This window comes from Hyaena hyaena, unplaced genomic scaffold (genome assembly GCF_003009895.1).
Source record: "Hyaena hyaena isolate Hyena2069 unplaced genomic scaffold, ASM300989v1 scaffold_37, whole genome shotgun sequence".
Lineage (NCBI taxonomy): Eukaryota > Metazoa > Chordata > Mammalia > Carnivora > Hyaenidae > Hyaena > Hyaena hyaena.
In genome coordinates this window covers 208,117-231,011 of record NW_024080669.1, presented here as the reverse complement: position 1 = coordinate 231,011, position 22,895 = coordinate 208,117, and the positions used below count along the sequence as shown (strand labels likewise).

The following is a 22,895-nucleotide window of genomic DNA, read 5'->3' as shown; positions in this document are numbered from 1 at the left end:
ACAGAAGATGCTTGAGACTTCAGCGGGCTCCGTGGGAGGTGCCGGCCCCCGGGAGGCTGACGGGGAGTGAGACAGAGTTCCTGCCTACGTTCTAGACGGAGGCTCATGCGAACGTCGCTTTCCAGCACAGTGAGCAGTGACTGTCCTCCCCAGTCAGAAACGGTAATTACAACGTGACTTAGAAGTTTGACACATTCTGTTGATATGAAGCTCCTCCCTTCCCACATTCGGAAGAAGGCAACAGAGAGCGTGGATGACGTTATCGGACTTTGTTTTGAATGAATGATGAGCAAATGAGCATTCTATTCTCCCATCATGGGGCCCCGGCTTACTCTCCAAACCCCGGTGTCCTCCTGGATAAATGTTCCCCATCCTGGTCTCACTCCCAGGGGGATGAGGACAATGAATGGGATCCCTGATTTGTGCCTAGATCTCCTGCAAAAAGAGACAGAGAGCTCCAAGGTGGAAACAATCAAAGTCACGGCCCTTTGGATTTTTCCAGCCATATTCTTGCGAAGAACTCGAAGCTGTTCTCATCGGTCATTACCTCTTACTTGCCCTTTTCTTTGAGTTGGGAGGGACAGTAGCATCTTCTACATGTGTCAGACTTCTACGTCCCTTTGTAATTGTCATTTCTGATAGGAGGTGACAAGGTCCTGCGTTATAAGCTGTAGCGCTTATATAGCCTTTCTTCACACTTTTGGGGAAAATGCAGAGACAGACAAGAGCCCCTCGGTGCTATAGTGGCTTAGGGTCTCTCCATAGACGCAGGGAGGGGACATGAGGTAATGATGATGTAACCAGATGATGGAGGAGGGCCGGCAGACCACATGGAACGCCGGTGACTCAGAGGTGGGGCGATTCTGGGGACGGCACCTGCCCGCTTCCCACCCTGAGCTCACCTTGCAGAGTCTGCCTGACACACTGCTTGTGCTGTCTGTCTCACCCCCACTCTCACGTCCCCAACTAGTCCCCGAGTCTCTGGCAGCAGGGGCCTGCGTTGCTTCATGTCTCCGTCTCCTGTGTTCTCAGCTGCGTCTTCCCTGCTGATGTCTGGCATCAGATAGGTGTTCAGTAAGTGCTCACCGACTTGAATTCCCCCAGACAGTGAAGCTGAGCGGGGCTCCGTGTCCTCTGGATGCAAGGCAGATCTCCCTGGCATCCCTGGATGTGCTGGACCCATGAGGGCTCCCACCAGCCCCCATCACTCCTTGAGCCTCTGTCTGCCTCCTGCTTTAGCCCATAACTCGGCTGGAAGGCTGTCACCGGCAGCTATTAGAAAAGACAAACAGGCAACTCCAGCACCCACGAATTCTCTCCCCCGCCTGGCTCTGCGCTCAGCGAGCCTCGAGTGTGGGTATGCAGGCCACTGCCCTGCCACCATCGTGCATCTGGTCCAGCCACAGCGGGCCAGGGGAGCTGCCACAGGTGAAGCTTGTGGCTCCCTCTGTGACCGTGAGAACACCTGGGGACTGTCCATCCCCCGAGAAAACCTGGAGGGAGGCGGCACCATCCAGAGAGAGAAAGGACAGCTTCGGGTTAACTGGGAAATCAATGGGGTATGCAGAGACCTTACAGAGTGGCCGTATTAATAAGGCACTAAATGCAGCTGTAATTGCTGGTTATGCTAGGGACTTGATTCATAAATTTCTTCCTCAGGGGTCACGTCCTTTTGTTAACTGCGGGAGCATGAAGGATTAAGGGATGGAGCTAAAGGTGAACCGTGTTGTGAAAGCCCAGCAGTCGACACACGTCAGGCTCGGGTCTCTTGACAAGTCTGGAAGCTGCACATGTGTAGCGTCCACCTGGGTCCGTGCTGAGGCGTGTGGAGGATGCGGGAGATGTGCGGCCCACAGACGGCCCGCCCGTCCTGCCTGGTTCCCCAGGATGCGTCTCCGTTCGCCTTGTACCTGCCGTTCTCACGCAGAGCTGTGATCCCTGGCTCGCCCCTTCCTCTCTTCTCCACCTCTCTGCTCCTGCTGGATTATCCGTGTCCGTGAGTCCCTCCTGCTAGTCCCATTGCCTTGAGGATTCTTCACGGACACCCCCAGTGGCCTTCTACTGTCCACGTCACTGTCTAATCCACCCTCTGGATTGTGACGACGCTTGATCCTCTTCTGCCTCTGAACCCCTAAATTTCAAACCTCACAGTCTTCACACAGCATCCTACACTGCCCCCTTTTCTGTCTTGCTCCCCCTGGTAACCCTCTCGCCATAGCCACATGTCATGCACCCCAAGCACTCTGCGGCCTCTCCGCCCCTCAGGGTCTGTTCATTTGGGTGACTTTTCCTGGGTTTCACCAAACCCTTTCCTGGTAGTGCCTTCACCTCCTTTGTCCCCTCGACCTGCCCTCCCACCCAGGAACCCTCACTCTTTGTACTTCTGGTATCCACCTGCCTTGCTTTTCTCTGCGCCCTGAGGCTGCTTTCAGAAACATGCCAACTTCTGTGCGTTTCCACCCGGCCCCAACACAAACACAGGTACGCGTTGGGTTGGAGTGCCTCTTCTAAGCTTTAGCCTGAAACCGTCTACTCCGTCTTTGCCACAATCACTCAGAAAGTGACGTCTTGCCTCTTTTCAGAGAAAATAGAAGCTATCAAGCTCAGTCTCTCTCAACTCCCCCTTCCGCCAAATAGTTATTTAGAGTCATATCGATTAGTATTACTTTTATATTGTCCGGGATGATAGCCACTAGTTCTTGAGCACTTGAAATATGGCTCTCCTGAATTCAGATGGATCGTTAAGTACAAAATATACATTGGATTTTGAAGTTTTAGTATGAAAACAATACAAAATATTTCAATGATAATATGCATATACATATATTTATTTAAATATAGAATTTATATATGTGTATATATATGTATATGTATAATGTTATTTATGTATTTTGAGAGAGAGTATGAGCCAGTGGGGGAGGAGCAGAGAGAAAGCGAGAATCCCAAGCAGGCTTCATACTATCAGCGCAGAGCCCAATGTGGGGCTTGAATTCATGAATTGTGAGATCATGACCTGAGCCGAAATCAAGAGTCCTATGCCTAACCGACTGAGCCACCCAAGTGCCCCTCAACGATTTTATATTGATTAGATGTTGAAATAGTAGTATTTGGATATTTTGGTTAAATAAAATATGTTATTTAATTTCATAATTTCACCTGTTTCTTTTTACTTTTTTAAATGTGGCTCCTAGAAAACCTAAAATGACAAGCATTATATTCCTGTGGGACAGCACTAGGCTGGAGCATGGGCTGAGCTTCAGTAGCAAAGAGATCTGAACATGTCGAATTTCAAAGATTGAAGGGTATGTCCCTCAAGTGCGAGTCTGCAGGTGGCTGGCCGGGGGTGGAGCCAGGAAGCCGTGTTGCCGTCAACAGTGTATAGTTCCCATCCATTCCTGTTCTCACCATTTCCAGTCGTCAAACCAAGGGAAGGAGAGTCGAGGGCATGGGGATGGCCCGGCTGGTCCGCGGTTACTTCCACTCAAACTCATTGGCCCACTTCACCTCCTGGCCTCCCCCAGCTGCAGAGGACGCTGGGAAATGTGGTCTGTGGTTGGGTAACTGTGTGTCCAGGTAACACCAAGGGTGTTTCATTGTTAACGGGAAGAGAAAAAAAAGAAACACCGTGGGCCAGCGCGCAGTCCCTGCCATGGCCTTTCTCTTCTCTTGGCCCAGGCAAACCTGTACCCTATGGTCCAGGTTCTTTCTCCACTGGCCTTTTTGCAGGACTTGCTTCCAAAAGTGCTCCCTTGCTTCTGCATTATCCACTTCTCCCTTCCTTGGGCTCCTTCTTCTGAGCCCCCTCCTCTGAATTTACAACCCCTTCCTTGGGCAGTTGTGACTCCCTCCACCTACTTTATGCTCCTTCCCTGGAAGACAAGCTATACTTGACTCATTCACCTTCTTAGACCCTTCTCAAGCAGCTGGCTCTACATGTTCCCCCCACCCCTCCCCTTGAGTGCTCTTGCCAGGGTCCTTGGTAGCCTCCTAGTTGCCAAATCTCAGGGAAAATTCTCGGTCCTTATTTTACTTGACTTCTACCCAGCCTCATGGCTGTGTCCAGCCTCTTGCCTCAGCTTCTCTTTTTCCACATTCTCCCCAGATGTTGGGTCCCCAGGGTCTTTGATTCGCCCCTCCCCTCTCTCCTCACTGCCAGATCCAAATTGTCATCGCCCCCCTGGCTCTGCACTCTCCCAGGTCTGTGTGTCCAGCCTGGATGGTTCTCTGAGAGCCAGGTCAGTAACTGTCCGCTGCTAAACAGTGTGCCCCAAGCTTAACATGTACTATCCCAATCTCATCATCTGTGCCCTTCTCCAGAAACAAAACACAACAGCCTTCACCTTTACACCACTGTGTTCTTGATGCTAAGTTAGTGACGTCACCATCTAAACAGTTAGTCAAGCCAGAAGCCCTTTGTATCCCCTTCTACCCCTCCACAGCTGGCCACCCGTGCATTACACCTCGTGAATCTTACTCAGATCTGCCCCATTTCTTTGACCCTCAGTGTCCTGCCCCTCGATGCCTGCCCCATCTCTTTTTCCTGGGTTATTAAAATCACCCCCAAACTCATCTTCCCCGCTCATATTTCAGTTGCCACTCCACTGTATCTTCAGCGCCATGAGCGATAGCGCTAAAATGCAAATCTGATGATGTCACCGTCTGTTGAAGGTCCTTCTGTTGTTAACCTTCCAGTTCTCTGGCAAGATACACAGGATCCTTCCTCCTCAGGCTTCTGTCCTCCCTTCCCACCTGTCCCGCAGCCCCTGAACCAGCCACACCTTTGGGGGCTCTGCACACTGGGACACACTGCAGTTCCTGCCTTTCTGGGGCACTCACCTTTCAGGGTTGTCTTTTCCGTGACACCTGGTGCATAGTAGGCACTGAACGCATGTGTGCGTTAGATACATGCATGAAACGTCTCTCCATTACCCAGAAAAGCCAATGCTTCCTGGGAACTTTGCAATTTTCTCTGTTAAAGCACTTACTGTCTCCACGCCTCCCCGGAAATGTCTTCAAGAGCCAAAGACCCAGTCATGGTTTTCTGCAATTTCCAAGCGCTGTGGGTGCCTGGATGGCTTATGGATAGATCGTAATGGGGTTCTATCATATTACTACATATTGGGTTGCGGCCATTTGAGTTGATGGTCATATCCTCCTCTGAACGCTTTGAAAGCAGAAATACATCTCCGTCTCTGTGTACACAGTGCCTTGCTTAAGATTGATGTTTAATAGGTATTTGATGAATTAATAAATAAAGGACTGATTAAGTAGATAAATGCATCGCCTCTATCACTTACAAAGCACAAGATTAAGTGCTAAATGAAGGGCACAGACCGTGAGCACTTTAGGAAATTGGAAGAGGGCAGAATCCGCCTGGGCTGGAGCAGTCCCACACGTGGCTGGGTCAAGGCAGGAGTGAACTTGAGAATGAAGCATAATTTAGGTGAGATTTGGATATGGGTCAAGAAAAGCTGAATGCTTTCCAGGAAGAAGAGAGAGGGCAGAGTGACGTGCTCTGTTCAGTGTTCAGCAAGGACCACCTAGCTGTAGTAAAGTGGTCAACGAGTTTGGTAGAATGCGAGCCTGGAACGGCATGTGGTACCAGACTGGGGACGGTGTGGGCACCTAGCAGGTGACCCTGCAATGCAGAGATGCTGGGTTAGTGCAGGAGAGCCTGGGACAGGGAAGCAGGGAAGGGGTCTTGCAGAAAGAGAGCAGGGGGTGGGACGCCTCCCTCAGTGGGGTCTTCGGTGAGCAGGTGGGGTGGCCAAAGGGCAGAGAGAGTGCCTGCCAGCTCTACCATGACTCATGTGTAGGAGATGGGCCATTCATTGAAACTGGGAAGCCAGATAGACCTCCCCCCACCCCGTTCTCTGAAAAGATAACGGGTTACATTTGGGACATGGGGTTTGGCAGGACCTCTAAGGAGACATTTCCCTTTAGCTCCCAGAGATAGGAGTCTGATGTGTAGATCGGGCAGTGGGGCAGGGGATAGGGGTTTTGGAATTCCCTACCTGTACAGAGCTGATAATTGAGAATGAATTCTTCAAGGGAGAAAATAGACAGTGAAGAAAAGGTGGACTGAGGACTGAATGCGGAGTGTGAGTTTTGGGGAGCACTGCCAACTAGGGCTCTATGAAAGAGGGAAGAGGGACACCTGGGCTGCTCGGTCAGTTAAGCCTCTGACTCTTGGCTTCGGCTCAGGTTATGATGTCATGGTTTCATGGGTTAAAGCCCTGCATCAGGCTCTGTGCTAGTAGTGCAAAACCTGCTTGGGATTCTCTCCCCGCCCCACCCCCTTACTTGCTTTGTCTCTGACTCTCTCAAAAATAAATAAACAGGAAGGGAGTTGGAGGCAGAGGGGTGACCAGAATGAAAATCAGACTAGTGTCATATCATGGATGTTAAAACATGACAGCCCTCCAAAAGCCTCCCGTCATATATGATTCAGAGCCTCAAAACCCTAAAAGGCCACAGAAAGACCTTTGGGTTTGGGAGGAAGGAGACCCTTGGTGATTTCTGGGAGTGAATTCAGAGATGATGGAGTCTCAGGACAGAGAAGATGCAGAGGAATTGGAGGCAGGAGGAATAGACCACAAAGTTTCAAATGTCTCATTTGCTGAGGGTGGGGAGAAAATAGGAAGGAGTCAGAAGAATGGTAACTTTTTTCCCATCAAAGCATATTTTTTAAGTTGACATATAATTTGCATACAGTAAACTCCTTACATTTTGAAGTATATAATTTGATAAGTTTTGCTATCTGTATACCCATCGCACCGTCACCACGGTCAAGGTAATGAAAGTTTTTTTTTTTTTTAATGTTCATTTTATTTTGAGAGGGAGAGAGAACAGAGGAAGGGCATTGAGAGAGGGGGAGAGAGAGAGAATCCCAAGCAGGCTCCGCGCGGTCAGCACAGAGCCCACATCTGGCTTCTTAAATTCCATTTTATCCCTGAGTAGGATTTTGTTGTTTGGATATACCACACTGTATGTTTTCACTTCTCTCTTGATGCTTGTTTCCCGTCTTCGACTATCACAGAGCAAGTTGCTGTGAACATTTACTACAAGTTTCTGTTTAAACCCCAACTTTCTTTGGGACAAATACCTAGGAATGGAATACCTAAATCATATGGTGGGGGCACGTTTCACATCTTAAGAAATGATCAAAGTGGGGGCGCCTGGGTGGCTTAGTCGGTTAAGCGTCCAACTTTCGCTTAGGTCATGATCTCGCGGTTCGTGGGTTCGAGCCCCGCGTCGGGCTCTGTGCTGACTGCCAGCTCAGAGCCTGGAGCCTATTTCAGAGTCTATATCTCCCTCTCTCTCTGACCCTCCCCTGCTCACACTGTCTCTCTCTCTCTCTCTCCCCCCCCCCTCTCTCTCTCTCTCTCTCCTAGAAATAAATAAAATATAAAAAAAAAAAAAAAAAGAAATGATCCAAGTGTTTTCCAACTGGTTATATCATTTTACTTTCCCACCATTGCTTATGAACATTCCAATTCTTCCCCATCCTCACCAGCTTGGTGTATGGTTGAGCTTTTTAATTTTAGCCCTTCTAAATAGGTTTATGGAGAGATCTCGTTATGGTTTTAATTTCTATTTCCCCAGTGACTCATGATGTGGGATGTATCTTTATATGTTACTTGCCACCCATATAACTTCTTGAGTGAACTATCTCTTCGAATCTTTGCCCATTTTTAAAAAAGTGGATTGTTTGATTTCTTATTATTGAGTTTTTAGAGTTCTTTGTATATACTGGATGTAAGTCCTTCATCGGGTACATGCTTTTCATATAATATTTTTGGGAGGCAGAGAGACGCAGTGTGGGGGGGGGTTGCGGGACAGAGAGAGAGGGAGACACAGAATCCAAAGCAGCTCCAGGCTCTGAGCTGTCAGCACAGAGCCCAATGCAGGGCTCAAAATCACAGTGAGATCATGACCTGAGCTGAAGCTGGCCGATTAACCGACTGAGCCACCCAGGCGCCCCGACATTTTAAGTTTTGATGAATCCCAGTGTGTCAGTTTTTCATTTTATTGGTTTTGTTCTTGGTGTCCTGTCTAAGAAATCAAGTGAGTTGAGAAGTCTGGCTTGAATTGAAGGTAAGATGGAAGGGACGGCCAGAGGGTCATACGTGGTCAGTGCAGTCCATGGAGGGTCCCTGTGGGAAGGGAGGGCCTGAGCACGTTTTAGCAAAGGGGAATGAGCTGGTCTTGGGAGAGACTGAAGGTGAAGGAGAGAAGGGAAGCGTGGTGAGGCAGTGGAGAGGCTCAGGAGAGGAGAGCCAGGCATGGTGGGGGCGGGGGGGAGAGGGGCTATCCTAGAACCAGAGACCTCATTATCTGAGCCTATTGGAAAGGGACGCCTGCCTGGCTCATTGGAAGAGCATGTGATTCTCAATCCCAGAGTCATGAGTTTGAGCCCCACATCGGATGTAGAGATTACATACATACATACATACATACATACATTTAAAAAAAGAGAGAGAGAGAGATGGGGGCACAAAGTGAAGGCAGTTCCCAGAACATGGCCTCAGATTGACCTCTCTGTGGGCTGGGAGAGGGGGTGGGAGCTGGGCAATGGCTGGAGGTGAAGGTCCGGGTTATGGGCTCACTAGTGTGCCCCTCCATTCCTATGTTGTTGCTTTTTTAATGTTTATTTATTTTTGAGAGAAAGACCAAGTGTGAGTAGAGGAGAGCCGGGGAGGGGCAGAGAGAGAGGGAGACACAGAATCCTAAGCAGGATCCAAGTTCTGAGCTGTCAGCACAGAGCCCAAGGCGAGGCTCGAACCCAGGAACCCTCAGATCAGGACCTGAGCCAAGTCAGACAGGCTTAATGACTGAACCCCCCAGGTATCATGCCCCCCGCATTCATATGTTAAAGCCCTAACTAAGAGACTGCATTTGGAGGTCATGTCTTTGAAGAAGTAATTAGATTAAAATGAAGTCCTTAGGGAGGGCCTTAATCCAGGATGACAAGTGTCCTCATAAGAGATTGGGATACAGATGCGCACTAGGGAAGACCACAGAGGACACAGGGAGATAAACTGAGGAGCGAGGCCTCAGAAGAAGCCAGCCCTGCTGACATCTTGATCCTGGACTCCTAGCTTTCAGAACTGTGAGAAGATAAATTTCGGTGGTTTAAGACCCCACACCCCCACCCCGGGTGCCCTAGAGCCCCCCACACAGACCCTGCACCCTGCAGCGCTGGTTCAGATGGACCGTCCTCAGTCTGAGTGATACCTCATGCCTCTGTACCGCGTCACATTTGCTCACTCAGTCCCCATTCCCCAAGGGCCTCGTGCATACGAGCCTGGAATCGTGGGAGTACAGAGATGAATCCAGCATGGCCCTCACCCAGGAGCCGGGCACCCCCCGGGAGAAAAGACGGATAAACAGATAGGCATAATAAAAAAGTCAGAAGTGGTGAGTGCCTCATGCAAAGTGCAGAGAAATTCCTGTGGGAGTTTTAAGAGGGGATTCATTTGGGACAGGGAACCTGGGAGTTTCGAAGGAAGGAGATCGCTCTGAGCTTTTAAGGTTCAAGCTGGTGGAGGGAAGTTACAGAAAGAGAGATGGAAAGGGAAGCACCCCTCCAGGGCAGTGAGTGGTCACTGGGGAAATCTAAGGAGAGTACTGGGCTGGGGGAGTCAGGGAGGGCTTCTCGGAAGAGGTGGGTCTGAGGGGAAGAGGAGAGTCCTCATGAGGAAAGGAGGAATAAAGGGGTAGGTCCGGTGTCAGCAGAGGCAATGGAGGAGGGAGTGTAGGCCACCCCTGGTCCTGACATAGAGGCACTGTCGCTACGGGGGTGGGAGCGTGTGCTCTGTGAAAGCCAGACTGAGGAGGCCCTGGTGCCATGTTAGACACCTGAATGAGACCAGCCCTTGGATGATGGTGAGGCCGAAGAGCTTTGAGCAGGTCACTGATAATCATGGCCACACTCCTTGGGTGAGCCAGAAGGGAATAGAGCGGGCAGAGCCGGGCCAGCCAGCCCCAGGGGAGGTGTCCTCTCTGGAGTAGACCTACATCTGGGTCCAGAACACAGTAAAGACCTTCGAGTAGAGGTGGGCACAGAGTCGAGAGGCCACCCTTTCCTTTGCGTGAGCCTTAGAACTCTGAGAGAACTGGGCAGAGGTGAAGCTCTTGGCTTGTGGGGAGAAAGGGCCGAGGCAAGGGGTCACCAGCTCCCTGGGCGTGAAAGAGGCATGTCGAGTGCATATGGTGGAAGAGTCACTGTGCACAGCGTCCCCCTGGCTAGAAACAGGAGGAAGACCCTGGTCCCTGATTGCATCTCTCCATTGCGACCTTGTCCTTGACCCAGACCTCGCAGCCTTACCACACTTCCTAGTTGACTTCTTTGCAGAGCCATCCCCGGGGCTGGACAATGTACCAGATGATACTTTCTGCCTTGGGCAGCAGATGGGGACTCTGAACACCTGGCGTAACCAGACAGCCAGGCCTGGGGGACAGAGCACGGGGCTGGGAGCGTCAGCTGCACACTCAGTCCTGAGCACACTGCCGTCCTGCCACGGGGCCCCTCGGCGGGGACCACCAAACAGCAAGCCCGTTCTTGGTAACTGCCTGCTGGGAACCTGTTCCTCTGGTGTCCTACGAGCCTGAGCCTATATCTCATCCTTTGTGTCCACAGCCCCGGAATCTGGGTTCTGACCCCCATGTTGAGGCTGTTCCCAGACAGGAATTAGTCATTGTCTAAAATCTAAAACCTAAATTGAAAAGTGGTGCCCAGAATGGGGCAGAGGAGGTTGGGGAGAGTTGCAGAGTCCCTTCGTTGAATGCTGTGGGGAGAAGGAAAAGAAAGAGGTGCTCAGGGGACCTCATATGCCCCTTAACGTAAAATTCCCACATTCCCTCTTGCCCACGTGGTCACGATCCCTCTGTCTCAGTGTGTCCAGGAGTGCTCTGTGAGTTGATTAGGTGGTGTTCCATGGCTGGCGGGTATCCTGTACATCTGGGTTGGTATTGGCACGTTTTCTTTGTCATCTCGGGCCACCATAACAGAACACCACAGACTGGGTGGCATTGACAGCAGACATTTATTTCTCGTAGTTCTGGGGGCCAGACGTCCAAGGTCAAGGTGCCAGCAGACTCATTTTCGGGGGAGAGCCTGCTTCCTGGCTTGCCTTCTTGCCGCAGCCTCACAGGGTGGGAGAGAAAGAGAGAGCTCTCTGGTGTCTCTCTTTGTAAGGACACTAATCGTATCAGCGCAGGGACTTGCCTCGCGACTTCATTTGACTTTCATTACCTCCAAAAGGCCCTGTCTCTAAACATAGTCACGTTGGAAGCACGTTGGAAGCAACATGTGAGCTTGGGGGGGGGAAACATTCAGTCCACCACACATGTCCTGAAGGTGTGCTGGAGAACACGCAGCCCCGGAACATGGAGCACGCTGTCTGTCGTAGGTGTGCTGCCTCCTGTTGGTGCAGACGGGGTTGTGCCCTTCGTGTACCCACGCGACCCAGGCAAGCGTTGGATCTATAGCATGAACCCGATGGAAACATTACTGGAGGAGCTCCTCCCCTACCCTAGAGGATCGAGCTCCTCCCTAGACTTACAGGGCACTGGGCATTTTTGAGAGATTGTTTTATTAATTTACTTTGTTACAAGTGATTTACTAGTATTTACAAGGTGACAGATGGAAAAGCTGGGAAGAGTGAGGTGATATGGCCCAAAGAGAAAAATGCCCCCAGTTTAGAAATTTCCTGGACGTTGGGAGCATGAGCTAGGGGAATTTCCAGAGGCCCAGGTTCCTGCCCGTTAGTGTTTCAGAGTTGATTTGTCTTGATGAGACTTTTTTTTTTTAGTGTGTTTTTTTAAAATTTATATTTTGAGAGAGAGCGTGAGTGGGGGAGGGGCAGAGAGAGAAGGGGACAGAGGATCCAAAGCAGGCTCCTTGCTGTCTGCAGCCAGATAGCAGCAAGCACGATGCCTGGCTTGAACTCACACACTGCAAGATCGTGACCTAAGCCAAAGTTGGACGCTTAACCCACTGAGCCACCCAGGGGCCCTGCGACTTTCTTTATGGTGTGTGAAAGGCTCATGTGCCCTGTTGTGATGGACTGAATTGTGTCCTCCCAAAATTCATGTAGGAGATGGGACCTTGGGGGAGGGGATTCGGTTTGGATGAGGTCACAAGGGCCATGGGACCTCCATGATGGGATTAGTGCCCTTCTAAGAAGAGTCCAGAGAACGTTATCCCTTCCTCTCCACCATCCAAGGGCCATGTAAGAAGGCAGGTGTCTGCAGTAGACTCCAGCTGTGCTAGTTGATCTCAGATCCCCCACCTCCAGAACTGTGAGAAAAAAAATGTTTGCTATATAAGCCACCCAGTCTACGGCCATTTGTGACAGCAGCCTGAGCTGATTAGTACACCCCCTTCTCAGCAGCAAATCCCCTCGAAGACCAATTGCACCAGAAGGAAGATGAGCCTTGGTTCAGGGTACCGGGTCTACGTGAGGCTGACTTGGGGTCACCTTCCGCCTCTCCCGCTCACCAGCCCTGTGAATTTGGGCAGGTCCCTTGACCTCTTGGACCTGTTTTCTCATCTCCAAGTGACGATAAAGAACACACACTGCTCACAGACTTGTGGCAGAGATTAAGTGAGATCATGTCCACTAAACACTTACAGTGATGTTGCCACGGAATCAGTATGTGCCTACTAACGTAAAGCTCGGGACGGCTCTGCCATTTCCTGGCATTTCAGATGTCTCTTTTCTACGCTTTAGGGCTAGACTAGTGATTTCTATTTTATTTTGTTTTATTTGATTGTGTTTTGTTTTGTTTTAATTATTTTTTTAATGCTTGTTTCTTTTTGAGAGAGAGAGAACATGCATGAGGAGGGGAGGGACAGAGAGAGAGGGAGACAGAGGATCTGAAGCAGGCTCTGTGCTGTCAGCACAGAGCCCCAACGCAGGGCTCGAACCCACGAATCACGAGATCATGAGCTGAGTGCCCCCTATTTTATTTTTACCAGTGCAACTTTTTTATTCCATATCGAGTCTTATGGGGAACCCCGAATATCCAAAACTGCTGGATGGGGAGGTGTGCTGGGTGAAGCTAGCATGGGCTAGAGACCTCCATGTGGCCTCCCCGTCTGCCTCCTAATGGAACCCAGGGCCCTCCGAGGAACACCATTTGAGAATCACTTCTGTAGACTGCCCTTCTTTTCTCTTCTCGGAGTCTTCCTCCTGGGCCAGCACAGTATGATCATTCAGGTTTCTGCTTCCTGAGGAATATTCTCATCCTGGTCTTGCTTTTCCAAGGCGCAGGTGTTATGGGCGTCTCTCAGGCTCTTCAGTCACACATTTCTAGCCCTTTGGCCGCTTGTGTAGGGGGTGGTCACACCAGGTGTGTGAGGACTTTGCTACGTAATTCACGGAAGCTCACTTTAATGCCTACGTCTTTGGACGCACCCCTGTTGCCCAATGTATGGCCCAACCTGTGTCAATGAAATCTAATTTTTATTGTTCAACAAGGCAATGCATATAAATACATCCACAAATCCAAAAAAAAAAAAAAAGGATTTGTAATATTCCGTGTCCTGGTTTTGGTTTGGAAAATGGGTCACAGTAGGAATGGGAGCAGTACTCGGAAAAGACGGCATGGGACCTGGGTCTCTTCAGTCCACACCAGCCACGGAGGTTCAAGGGCCACGCGTTGGTGAAATCTATTGGGCGTGATTTCCCCATGTTGCTATTCTGAGCCTTCAAACCTCTGAAAGATAAACTTGATATTTCTTTTCTCTTTTCCTGTAACAGCTTTATTAAAACATAATTCATATGCCACACGATTCACCCATTTGAAGCATGCAACTCAGTGTTTTAGTATATTCACAGTGTTGTACATCTGTCACCATAATCAATTTTAGAACATTTTCGTCACCCCAAAAAGAAACAGTTGTGTGTGCAATAGCAGTTATTCCTCATTTCTTTCAGCTTTTCCGTCACTGCCACTAGGCAATCACTAATCTACCTTCCGCCTCTGTGGATCTCCCCATTCTGGAAATTCCATATAAATGGAATCATCCAATGGACAGTGTTTTGTGTCTGGCTTCTTTCACTTAGCATGTCTTCAAGATTCATGCATGTTGTGGCATGTGTGAGAATGTCCTTCTTTTTTATTGTCTAATACTATTCCATTGCATAGATATACCACATTTTGCTTATTCATTCATCAGTTCATGGGCATTTGGATTTTTCCACTTTGGGGATATTATGAATAACGCTGCTCTGAGCATTTATATACAAGTTTTTGTAGAGATGCTCAATTTTGTAACTTTCTCTGCCGAGAGAATGAATGATATCCAGAGCTAGATTTGTCCGGTGTTTACCACGTACCACCAGGTACTGTGTTGAGCACTTCATGTATGCTATTCATATAATCTTCACAGAAGCCCAAGCACTGGGCCCTCTACCCATTTTACAAGTGAGGAAACTGAGATCTCATAGCTAATACAGGCTGGAGCTGGGATTCGAACTTAGGTCTCTATGCTACCTGACTACTGCTTCCGGCAGTCAGGCAGCTGTCGGTACTACCTTACTCCAATCATTCCTATTAAGTCACGCCAATGAAACCCATGTGACGTGTCACTTACATACATTACCTTACTGAATCCCCACACCAACCCCTGGAGGTTGTCTTACTACTCTTAACGATCAGTGAGGAAAGGAAGTTCAGAGAAACCCTCTCGCTCACCGGCTGACATCGTTTGTCAGTGTCTGAGCCTGGAGCGCCGGGGTTCAGCAGGACCCTGCCCCTGCTCCTTCGTGCCATGGCTCCTCCCCCTCTCATGCCTTGCCTCCTTTAACGCCTCATCTCAGGGAGAGTTTCACAGATGCCCAGAATACCATTTTCACAAGACAGCCACCGTCTCCCTCCCTTTGCACGCGTGTGCCGGTGTGCACATGCAGATGCACATCTGAGCATATCGCCATACCTGGGTCTTAGGACCTCATACCCGAGGACCCCGGGGGCCCCGCTGTGACACGATGGGGTTCCTGAGGTGGGGAAGGCACATTAAAATTCATGGCTGCACCTGGCTATGAACTTAGGCCCTCAGCATGTAGAGAGCTGGCTCTCGCAATAGTTCCAAGGATGGCAGGGTGGAAGGGGACGTGGGGAGCTGCCTGAAAGAGGAAGGTGGCCGTGGGGGAAGACTGGTGAGAGAGGAGGGTGACGGGAGAGGGTACCAACTGTCTCCGTGTGGTTGCCTGCCCACAGCTGCTATCTTGGATGACCCCATGGAGTGCAGCAGAGGGGAGCGGCTCTCCATCACCCTGGCCAAGAACCGCATCAACCGCGCTCCTGAGAGGCTGGGCAAGGCCAAGGTCGAAGTGGACATCTTTGAGCTTCTCAGAGACAGCGAGTACGAGACTGCAGAAACCAGTACGTAGAATGGGCAGGGCTGCCCTCTGCTTTCCTTGCTGGCAGAGGAGGGCGGACAATGCGAGCTGTACCCACCCCAGGCCTGCGATCAGCTATTCCCAAGAGAGGGAGAGAAACATGCACCAGGAGTCTCCACAGGGCTTAGTCTGGATGAGGGCCCCAGGTTTCATTGCCAGTTAGAATTAAGACAGGATACTCATTCATTCCTTCACCCACCCACTCATTCCTTCATCTGTTGATTCATCCAACTCCTGGACATATTGTACATAAATCGCCGAATGAAACCTTGTGTGTGATGAAGCGAGATCGGCCAGCCCAGGACTAGCGTAGCCCGTGCACATCAGAGCACCTGTCTTGCAATTTTGTGTTGAGGGCCGCACTGTGGGACTTTGGATAGCGTTTGGCTCTTCCGTGGGTGACCTTGGACAAGTTTACTTCTCCTGTTTAACTCAATTTCTTCATCTGAAAAATGGGAATGCTGGCCTCTACTTTGCAAATCTTGCAGGTTGGTGTGAGGTTTAAATCACTTAAAATAGCACAGAATCCTTTGTGAGTTGCAGGGCTTTACAGACATACACAACGAGTCACTCAAGTCACATGTGTGGAGCCCCTACCAGGTGTTGGGCACTGATTTTAATGCTACCAACCCCAGAGCTAAGTAGCATTGGCCTCACTTGACCAGAGAAACAGAGACTCGACTTTGAATAACTTGCCCAGCCACAGAGCTAGTTGAGGGCTGAGCAGGTCCTGAACCCTGCATTTACATGGCCGCCCTGCAAGGCCAGTGCCCAGTCCACTGTGCCCTCCCTGGAATTCTCTGTTGTGTTGCTGGTATCACCTTGATGACTTTACAGGATGAACTTCCCAGTCGGTGCACTGGTGGCCCCTAGCTAAGCTGGGAATGAATAACCCCAGTGCAGAGGGAAGGAGAAGAGCCCCCCATCCCAGAGAGGTGATAACGTCTTTTCCCTAAGGCTTTGCCCCATCTCCTGCCTTTGGGACACATGTCCACCTTTGGTTACACTCAATGGCAAAACCAGACTAAAACAAAAGAGCCACTTGCTTGGAAATATACATTAAGACACCTGCTCTTCTGTGTGTGGACTCAACGTGGCTCTGATCTGGGCCATTAGTATTGCAAGAGAAGACACACATCACACTGGCCCACGTGCAGTGGGTAGGCTGTCGCATGGCTCCGGAGAGGGCAGGAAGGGAAGAAGGCTGGACTCTTTGTCTCCTAGCTCCTTTACGGCTCTCGGGGTCTCACATCTGTGCCGTTCCCTCTCTGGCTTCTTGATTTCCCTGGCTCTTTCATCATGTACCTGTTGTGTGATGGCCATGCAGGCCCAATACCTATTTATTCAGGAAACTTTTATTGAGCATTTACTCCATTTCAAGCATGATTTGGAATATTGTGCACTGGGAACAGTGTGGCAAACAAGGTGACACAGTCCATGCCATCAGGTGGCTTACAGTCTCTGCTCACCGTGTACATCAGTGGCAGCTTCCATCAGCGCCTCTTGGTTTGAATTTCCAAGGTAGAGGATCTGGTGGGTCCATCTCATCTTGCCATGGCTGGTGTCACAAGTCACCGGTGTTGGCCAGATGGCCTAATAACCACCCTTGGGGAGAGTGAACATTCTTAGGGACCATACAGAACAGGACTGTTGAGTCCAGCAAGATCTATTGACACCGATTCCTCCAGAAGAGGGAATGGGGAAACAGGTACCTGAAATAGCCATTCACTTATTCATTAGTTCAGTCAATACGTATTCAGTGAGCACCTCTTAGACTCTCTTCTCGGCAATGGGGATTCAGCAAGGAGCAGATGGGAATCCTTGCTGTCAAAAAGATGAAACTCTAGTACAGTGGAAGGAAGATCCCAATGTCTCGAAAGCTTCTGAATGAAGCCAGAAGTACCAACAGTATCTTGTGGAAGATCTCCTAGTCCAGTCTGCAGTGGATCTTTGTTCAGGAGGATGGTACTCAGACAAGGATCTAGGTTCCTAAATAGCTCTGCAGTGCAGACTTTGAAAAGTTAGCTCTCCCTCCTTCCCTTTGGTTCCTCAGGGCTTCCCTGGCAAAACAGAGAGCGTACATCGTCCATTGTGGATGGGGGTCATTAGCAGATGTAAATTTTCTCTCCCAGTGACCCACGCAGCCTGTCTTTGTAAAGTCAATACATCTAAAATATTTAGCTAGATGAATCAGGGGAATGAAGGAAACGGATACTTTTATTCCCCGTTACAGAGCTTTGGGGCGTCTTTTTCATGCCCTTCTTTGAGGCGCCAAGTATTTTATTAGCCAGTAACCCATGGTTCAGCTTTTACGTCTCCCTGTGTTTGAGGCGTGATTAGCATTTGTTAGAAACAGGGATTCTGGATCTTTCTACCCCAAAGGCCTTTTATCTGAAGCCAGAGCTGCTCCCCCACAATGGAGTTTAAGCACCACCCAGAACGTTCATAGGAATGTTCCAGCCTGGCTGTTTCCCTCCCGAAGTAAGGGAGAGAACAGGGGCAGTGCTGTCGGCTGATGCCAGGCAGGGACTAGACTTCAGTGGCTGTGTTAGGGGAAGGAGATGGGAGCGAGACAGGGTCCCCGGATCAAGGAGGGACGATAGATCTGCAATCCCTACTTTGGGGAGTCTGTATTATAAAGAGTGAGAACATGGATGTTAGAATCATCCAGTTTTGTTTTATTTTTAAAATAAAAATGAAATAAAAGACTGGCCAGTTTTATTTTCTTTTTATTTTTTAAATGTTTTTATTTATTTCTGAGAGAGAGAGAGAGAGCGTGAGCAGGGGAGGGTCAGAGAGAGAGGGAGATACAGAATCTGAAACAGGCTCCAGGCTCTGAGCTAGCTGTCAGCACAGAGCCCGACGCAGGGCTCGAACCCACGAACTGTGAGATCATGACCTGAGCCGAAGCTGGATTCTTAACTGACTGAGATGCCCAGATGCCCCCAGACTGACCAGTTTTAAATCCTGACTCTACCATTTACCTGCTATGCGACTGCACAGGATGTACTATAGTTTCCCCTTCTTTTGTTTTTTTAAGTTTATTTATTTTGAGAGAGAGCACGAGAACATGAGCAGCAGAGGGGCAGAGAGAGAAGGATGAGAAGGAGAATCCCAAGCAGGCGCCGCAGTGATGCAGGGCTCAAACTCTTGAACCAGGAAGTCGTCACCTGAGCCAAAATCAAGAGTCAGACACTTAACTGACTGAGCCACCCAGGCACCTCTACAGTTTCCTCATTTGTAAAGTGAGGGCAATGGTCATCTCCTAGGGTCGTTCAGGGCACAGCATGAGACAGTGGAGGTGAGTTGTTTAGTACCGTGCATGTCACTGGCAGTCAGTCAACGACCCCTGGGGACTTTGTTGTTGGTTTTCTCTCATCTTCTCCTTAGAGCAGGCTTCCTTCCTGTCTTACCATCCTCTCCTTCTCTCCTGTGTTCAAAGTCCAGCCAGCAGGAGATGACAGCACCGTCTGCCTTCCTGTTCCTCCCAAGTGGCCTGTCTTAAGGTCAGCACATCTCACAGGACGTCCATGCCTGGGCATTCCCTTTCCCTTTCCAGTTTTCCGGGCTTGATGCACCAGACAGTGTTGAGCCTTTGGAGGATGTGAGGGGCCACCCAAAGCCAGTTGCTGCTCCGTGTCATGGGCTGTGTTTTCCCCACAGTGGTGGCCCAGGGCCAATTTGCGTGATTCACTTAAAACTATGAGTCGGTCTGTGGCCCTGAACAATGCCCCCAGCCTCACCCCTGTCACCCACGCCAGGAGCTCTGTTCCAAGGGGACAAAGGAGAGAGTAGTGGTGACATTCTTGGTTGTGGAAAGCAGAGTCCTGCTCTAAGTTTGCGGTAGCGATCTGGCAATGTACAGGGATGTCCACTTTCAATAGCAATCAGTGGGTTTCAGAAAGTCCTGGATAAATTGCGCTTTAATGAATCGTGTTCAGGGCGGGACTATCAGTCGAGGAGAACAATGACTCTTTCAAGAATCCAAGATCGCAAAGTGCAAAGCAACCGAAGTTGCTGACGTCCGGGGTTCCACCTCCTCATTTGATGGAAAACGAGGTTGGGAGGTGGGAAGGACCAGACAGGCCATTAATTAATTAACAACCTGGACACTGGAAAGTTACAAGTACAAAATTACCTCCTCTTATATCTGGTTCACTTAGACTTTCAGATAGTGGGTTTATTTAAAGTGAGGGTCACCCTTTAGGCTTTCTCAAACCCGTGTGGGGTTCCCTACACCCCTGCCCTTTTACCATCATTGCCTCCGGCTTCATGATGCTTGGCTTCCCGACTCCCTCTGTGCAGCCTGCAGATCTGAAATAAGAGGAATGGACGAGACCTACTAGGTCATCTCCTTCCCGCCTGGCCCTTTCCCTCCCTGCTTCTGTATCTTATCTCCACCCCAGCCTTTCTGGCGCAGGGAGGTTCCCACGGGCCTTGCCGGGCTCTGTTCCATGGATCAGCGTGTCTCCCGCGGCTGCGGTATCCGAGCTTAACGGAGCGCCCACCCCCTTATCACCCAGACACCCGAAGGCACTGTCCCTGCTGCTGCCAGAGCCAGTTTGAAGTTTAATTTACTGCAGAGCCAGAAGCAGGGGCCTCCCTGTCAACCCCTCGCCTCTGCCTCGGCTTGTCTCTGTGAGGCCAAGCGTGCTATCAGCTGTCCACACTGTTTCCCCTGGAAACCCGGAGGCGTGCTGGTTATCCGGCCCCACGTGGCCCCTGCGCCCCTGGAAAGGAGCACGGAGCAGGGTGTTCGGGCCACAGGGCTTTGCTCCTCCTTCGTGAGCTCCCAAGCTTCTCACAGTCTCCGTCGGCGCGACCTTGCGTGACACGAAGCTGCCTCCGGTGAGGGCAAGCCCACCTCCATCAGTTCAGTAGACCAAATCCAAGCCTGCATAAGAGGAAGAAGTGAGAAGCCAAGAGAAAGTTGTATGAATAGTGATGAGTCATTCAGCCAACATTGCTCACTGCCCCCTCTCTCAGCTGCCCACATCGCCGGTGCGTCAGAAACGCATTGAAATCACCTGGTCTGACCTCCTCGTGGTTGGGTGACAGGTGGGGAAACTGAGGCTCACACTCTTTTTCCTGGAGGCAGTTAAAATCCAAACATCTGAAAAGTGACCTGAAGTTCAGTAGTTCTGCCACGTGGCTCAGACATGGGTGGCGGGAGGGTAGAACGACGTGGGTCTTAGGTGAAGCTGGTGGTTAGGTCATGCCTCTGGGCCGGACCTTGGAACGTTTTGGTGGGTGAAGAGAAGAGAAGAGGCCACCCATGCAGACCATATGGTGGCACCAGCAGAGGCTCCAGGAAGGAAGCAAGACTAGCTAGGGGCTCGGGGACATTGGGGCGTGGCTAACACAGAGATCTCTGTGGGGCGGTGGCCTGGGGGTTGGAGAGCGGCATAGCCTAGGGGTCACGTTCTGGACTTGGACGGGCCAGGATCCTAATCCTTGTTCTACCAGCACCTTGGGCTTATCACCTGTGCCTCACTTTCCTGACCTATAAAATCAGAATAAGAGTTCTGACTTCAAGAGGGTTTTTTGTGGATTAAATGACTTAGAGCAGTGCCCGATATTGGGTGAACTCTCGATAAATGTTATGCACTAGTAGTAGTAGTAGTAGTAGTAGTAGTAGTAGTAGTAGTAGTGGTAGTAGTAGTAGTAGTAGTAGTGTTCGTATAGTAACTCCTCCCTTGCAGGGTGGCTGTAAGGATTCAGGGAGCTAGCCTGTCTGCCAGCCTGGTGGCTGGCACATGGGATGTTCCAGTAAATGGTGGTGCTGTTGACTCGGTGGTTTGGGACCAGGCTGAGGGCTTTGAAGAGACACCATAGGTGAGGGGAGCCATTGGCACTTCCGAGTTCTTTGACCCTCCCCCCGCAGGGTGGGACGGTGCGGAGGCCTGGCACTCTCCCCTTAATGTGCCCCCTTCCTCCCTTCCTTGGCTCAGGGCTCCACAAGCACCACCCCACCCCCACCCCCTCACCCCACACACACCCCTACACCCCCACCCCCGACATCCCCCACACCCCACACACCCCACACACACACACACACCCCGCTCCCTCAGGCTCTGATGCAGGTTGACGGAAGCAGTCGTCGGCTTTGCTCCGGGACCGTTAGGCCGCACTTTGCACTGGCTTTGCCACCTAACCAGACCCAGAGACCCTGCCCTCCCACCCAACTCAGGCTGCAGCATCGTGACAAGTTTTGATGGGAAAGACTCAGCGACCTCTGGCCCACTTCCCTGTCAGTTCCCCATGGCCTGGCCGTTCACCAAGGGGCTCAGGGAGCCCCCGTATGACTCATCAACTGCCAGGCTGTAAATGAAGAGGGCCCTGTCCCACTCAGCAAGCTGCCCCTGCCCTGAAGGGCGTAATCAGCAGTCCCTACATTTAACCCCTCTTATACCAGCTACAGTACAGACAGACCCTTCCTCTCCCTGTGAAGACTCAGAAAAGGACTTGAGATCCAGGCCAGAACTGGCATCTTGTGGGAAAGAAATGCCCCCACCCCACCCCTACAACACCCCATTATGGTCTTTTATTCCAGCAGCTTCTCTGACCCTGGTCTTCTGATGCCTGCTGGGAAACTTTATTGCCGTGGCAATGTCACTCATGCCACGTCTCCATTCCCTCTCTTCCCTGCTCCCTGGGAGACAGAGGTAAAGTGTGCTTCCGTTCCCACCAGTCCCTCTCACAAACTGCCCAGGGCCCCCATGCAGATGGCCTGGGCCCATTGAGTCAGGGTTCCAGGGGTTTCAGAGCTGAGGCCCTTTATAAAGTTTCCATTTCTCTTGAGCAAGGCATCCTTCCTAGGGAACAGAAGAATGATTCCCAGACCCCAGGAACTCCCCAGGCCATGGGGATCAGTGGATCATTTTGGATCATTTCAGTTCCGTTGAGCAAGCATCTTTGGAGCAATTCCTTTTTGTCAGAACTGAACGGATGTGACCCAAGCCTTCAAGGGATTCCCTTGGGAGGTTGGAGGTGGACAGTCAGAAAGGCACAGGTCTACAGAGCTCTAAGGCTGGATGTTTTTAGAATCTAGAACTTTCCAGATGGGGGGAAAGTCATGAGGTGCACACATTGTGCATTAACTAACCTCTCCAGTGGGGCTACGGGCAGAATCCCGGACTCAAATAAATGCGTGCTTATATTCAAATATTCGCCTACTATAAATAACCTCACATCTGTCTGTGTAGATCAGATTTTACCACCCAATGAGCTTGATGAAAACCATCCAGTTTCAGAGCCTTTCAGATTTTTGGAATTGGGAATAAGGGATTGTAGCCTTCTAAAAGAATTTATTTTTAGGAGAAGCTTCTCTCTATTGAGGCCCAACATAATGAACCAGCTTGGGCAGATGCTGGCCAGGAATTCAGAGCACCGGGTGGGGACCTGATCTTTCTCAGCAGCCCCAGGGCAGAGCTGACTCAGAGGCACCATGTGATGAGTGTAGAAGGAGGGGGAGGTGTCTTC

General features: G+C 50.5%; 1 protein-coding gene across 2 annotated transcripts in view; it reads left to right on the top strand.

The window, feature by feature from the left end:
* Positions 1-22,895, top strand: part of GRIK4 (glutamate ionotropic receptor kainate type subunit 4) — a 432,944-nt gene that overhangs the window by 236,390 nt on the left and 173,659 nt on the right. For both annotated transcript variants that reach the window (XM_039229403.1, XM_039229402.1), the window contains one exon: positions 15,232-15,396. In XM_039229403.1, the coding sequence (XP_039085334.1) occupies positions 15,232-15,396 (165 nt within the window). The remainder of the gene's footprint in view (positions 1-15,231; positions 15,397-22,895) is intronic.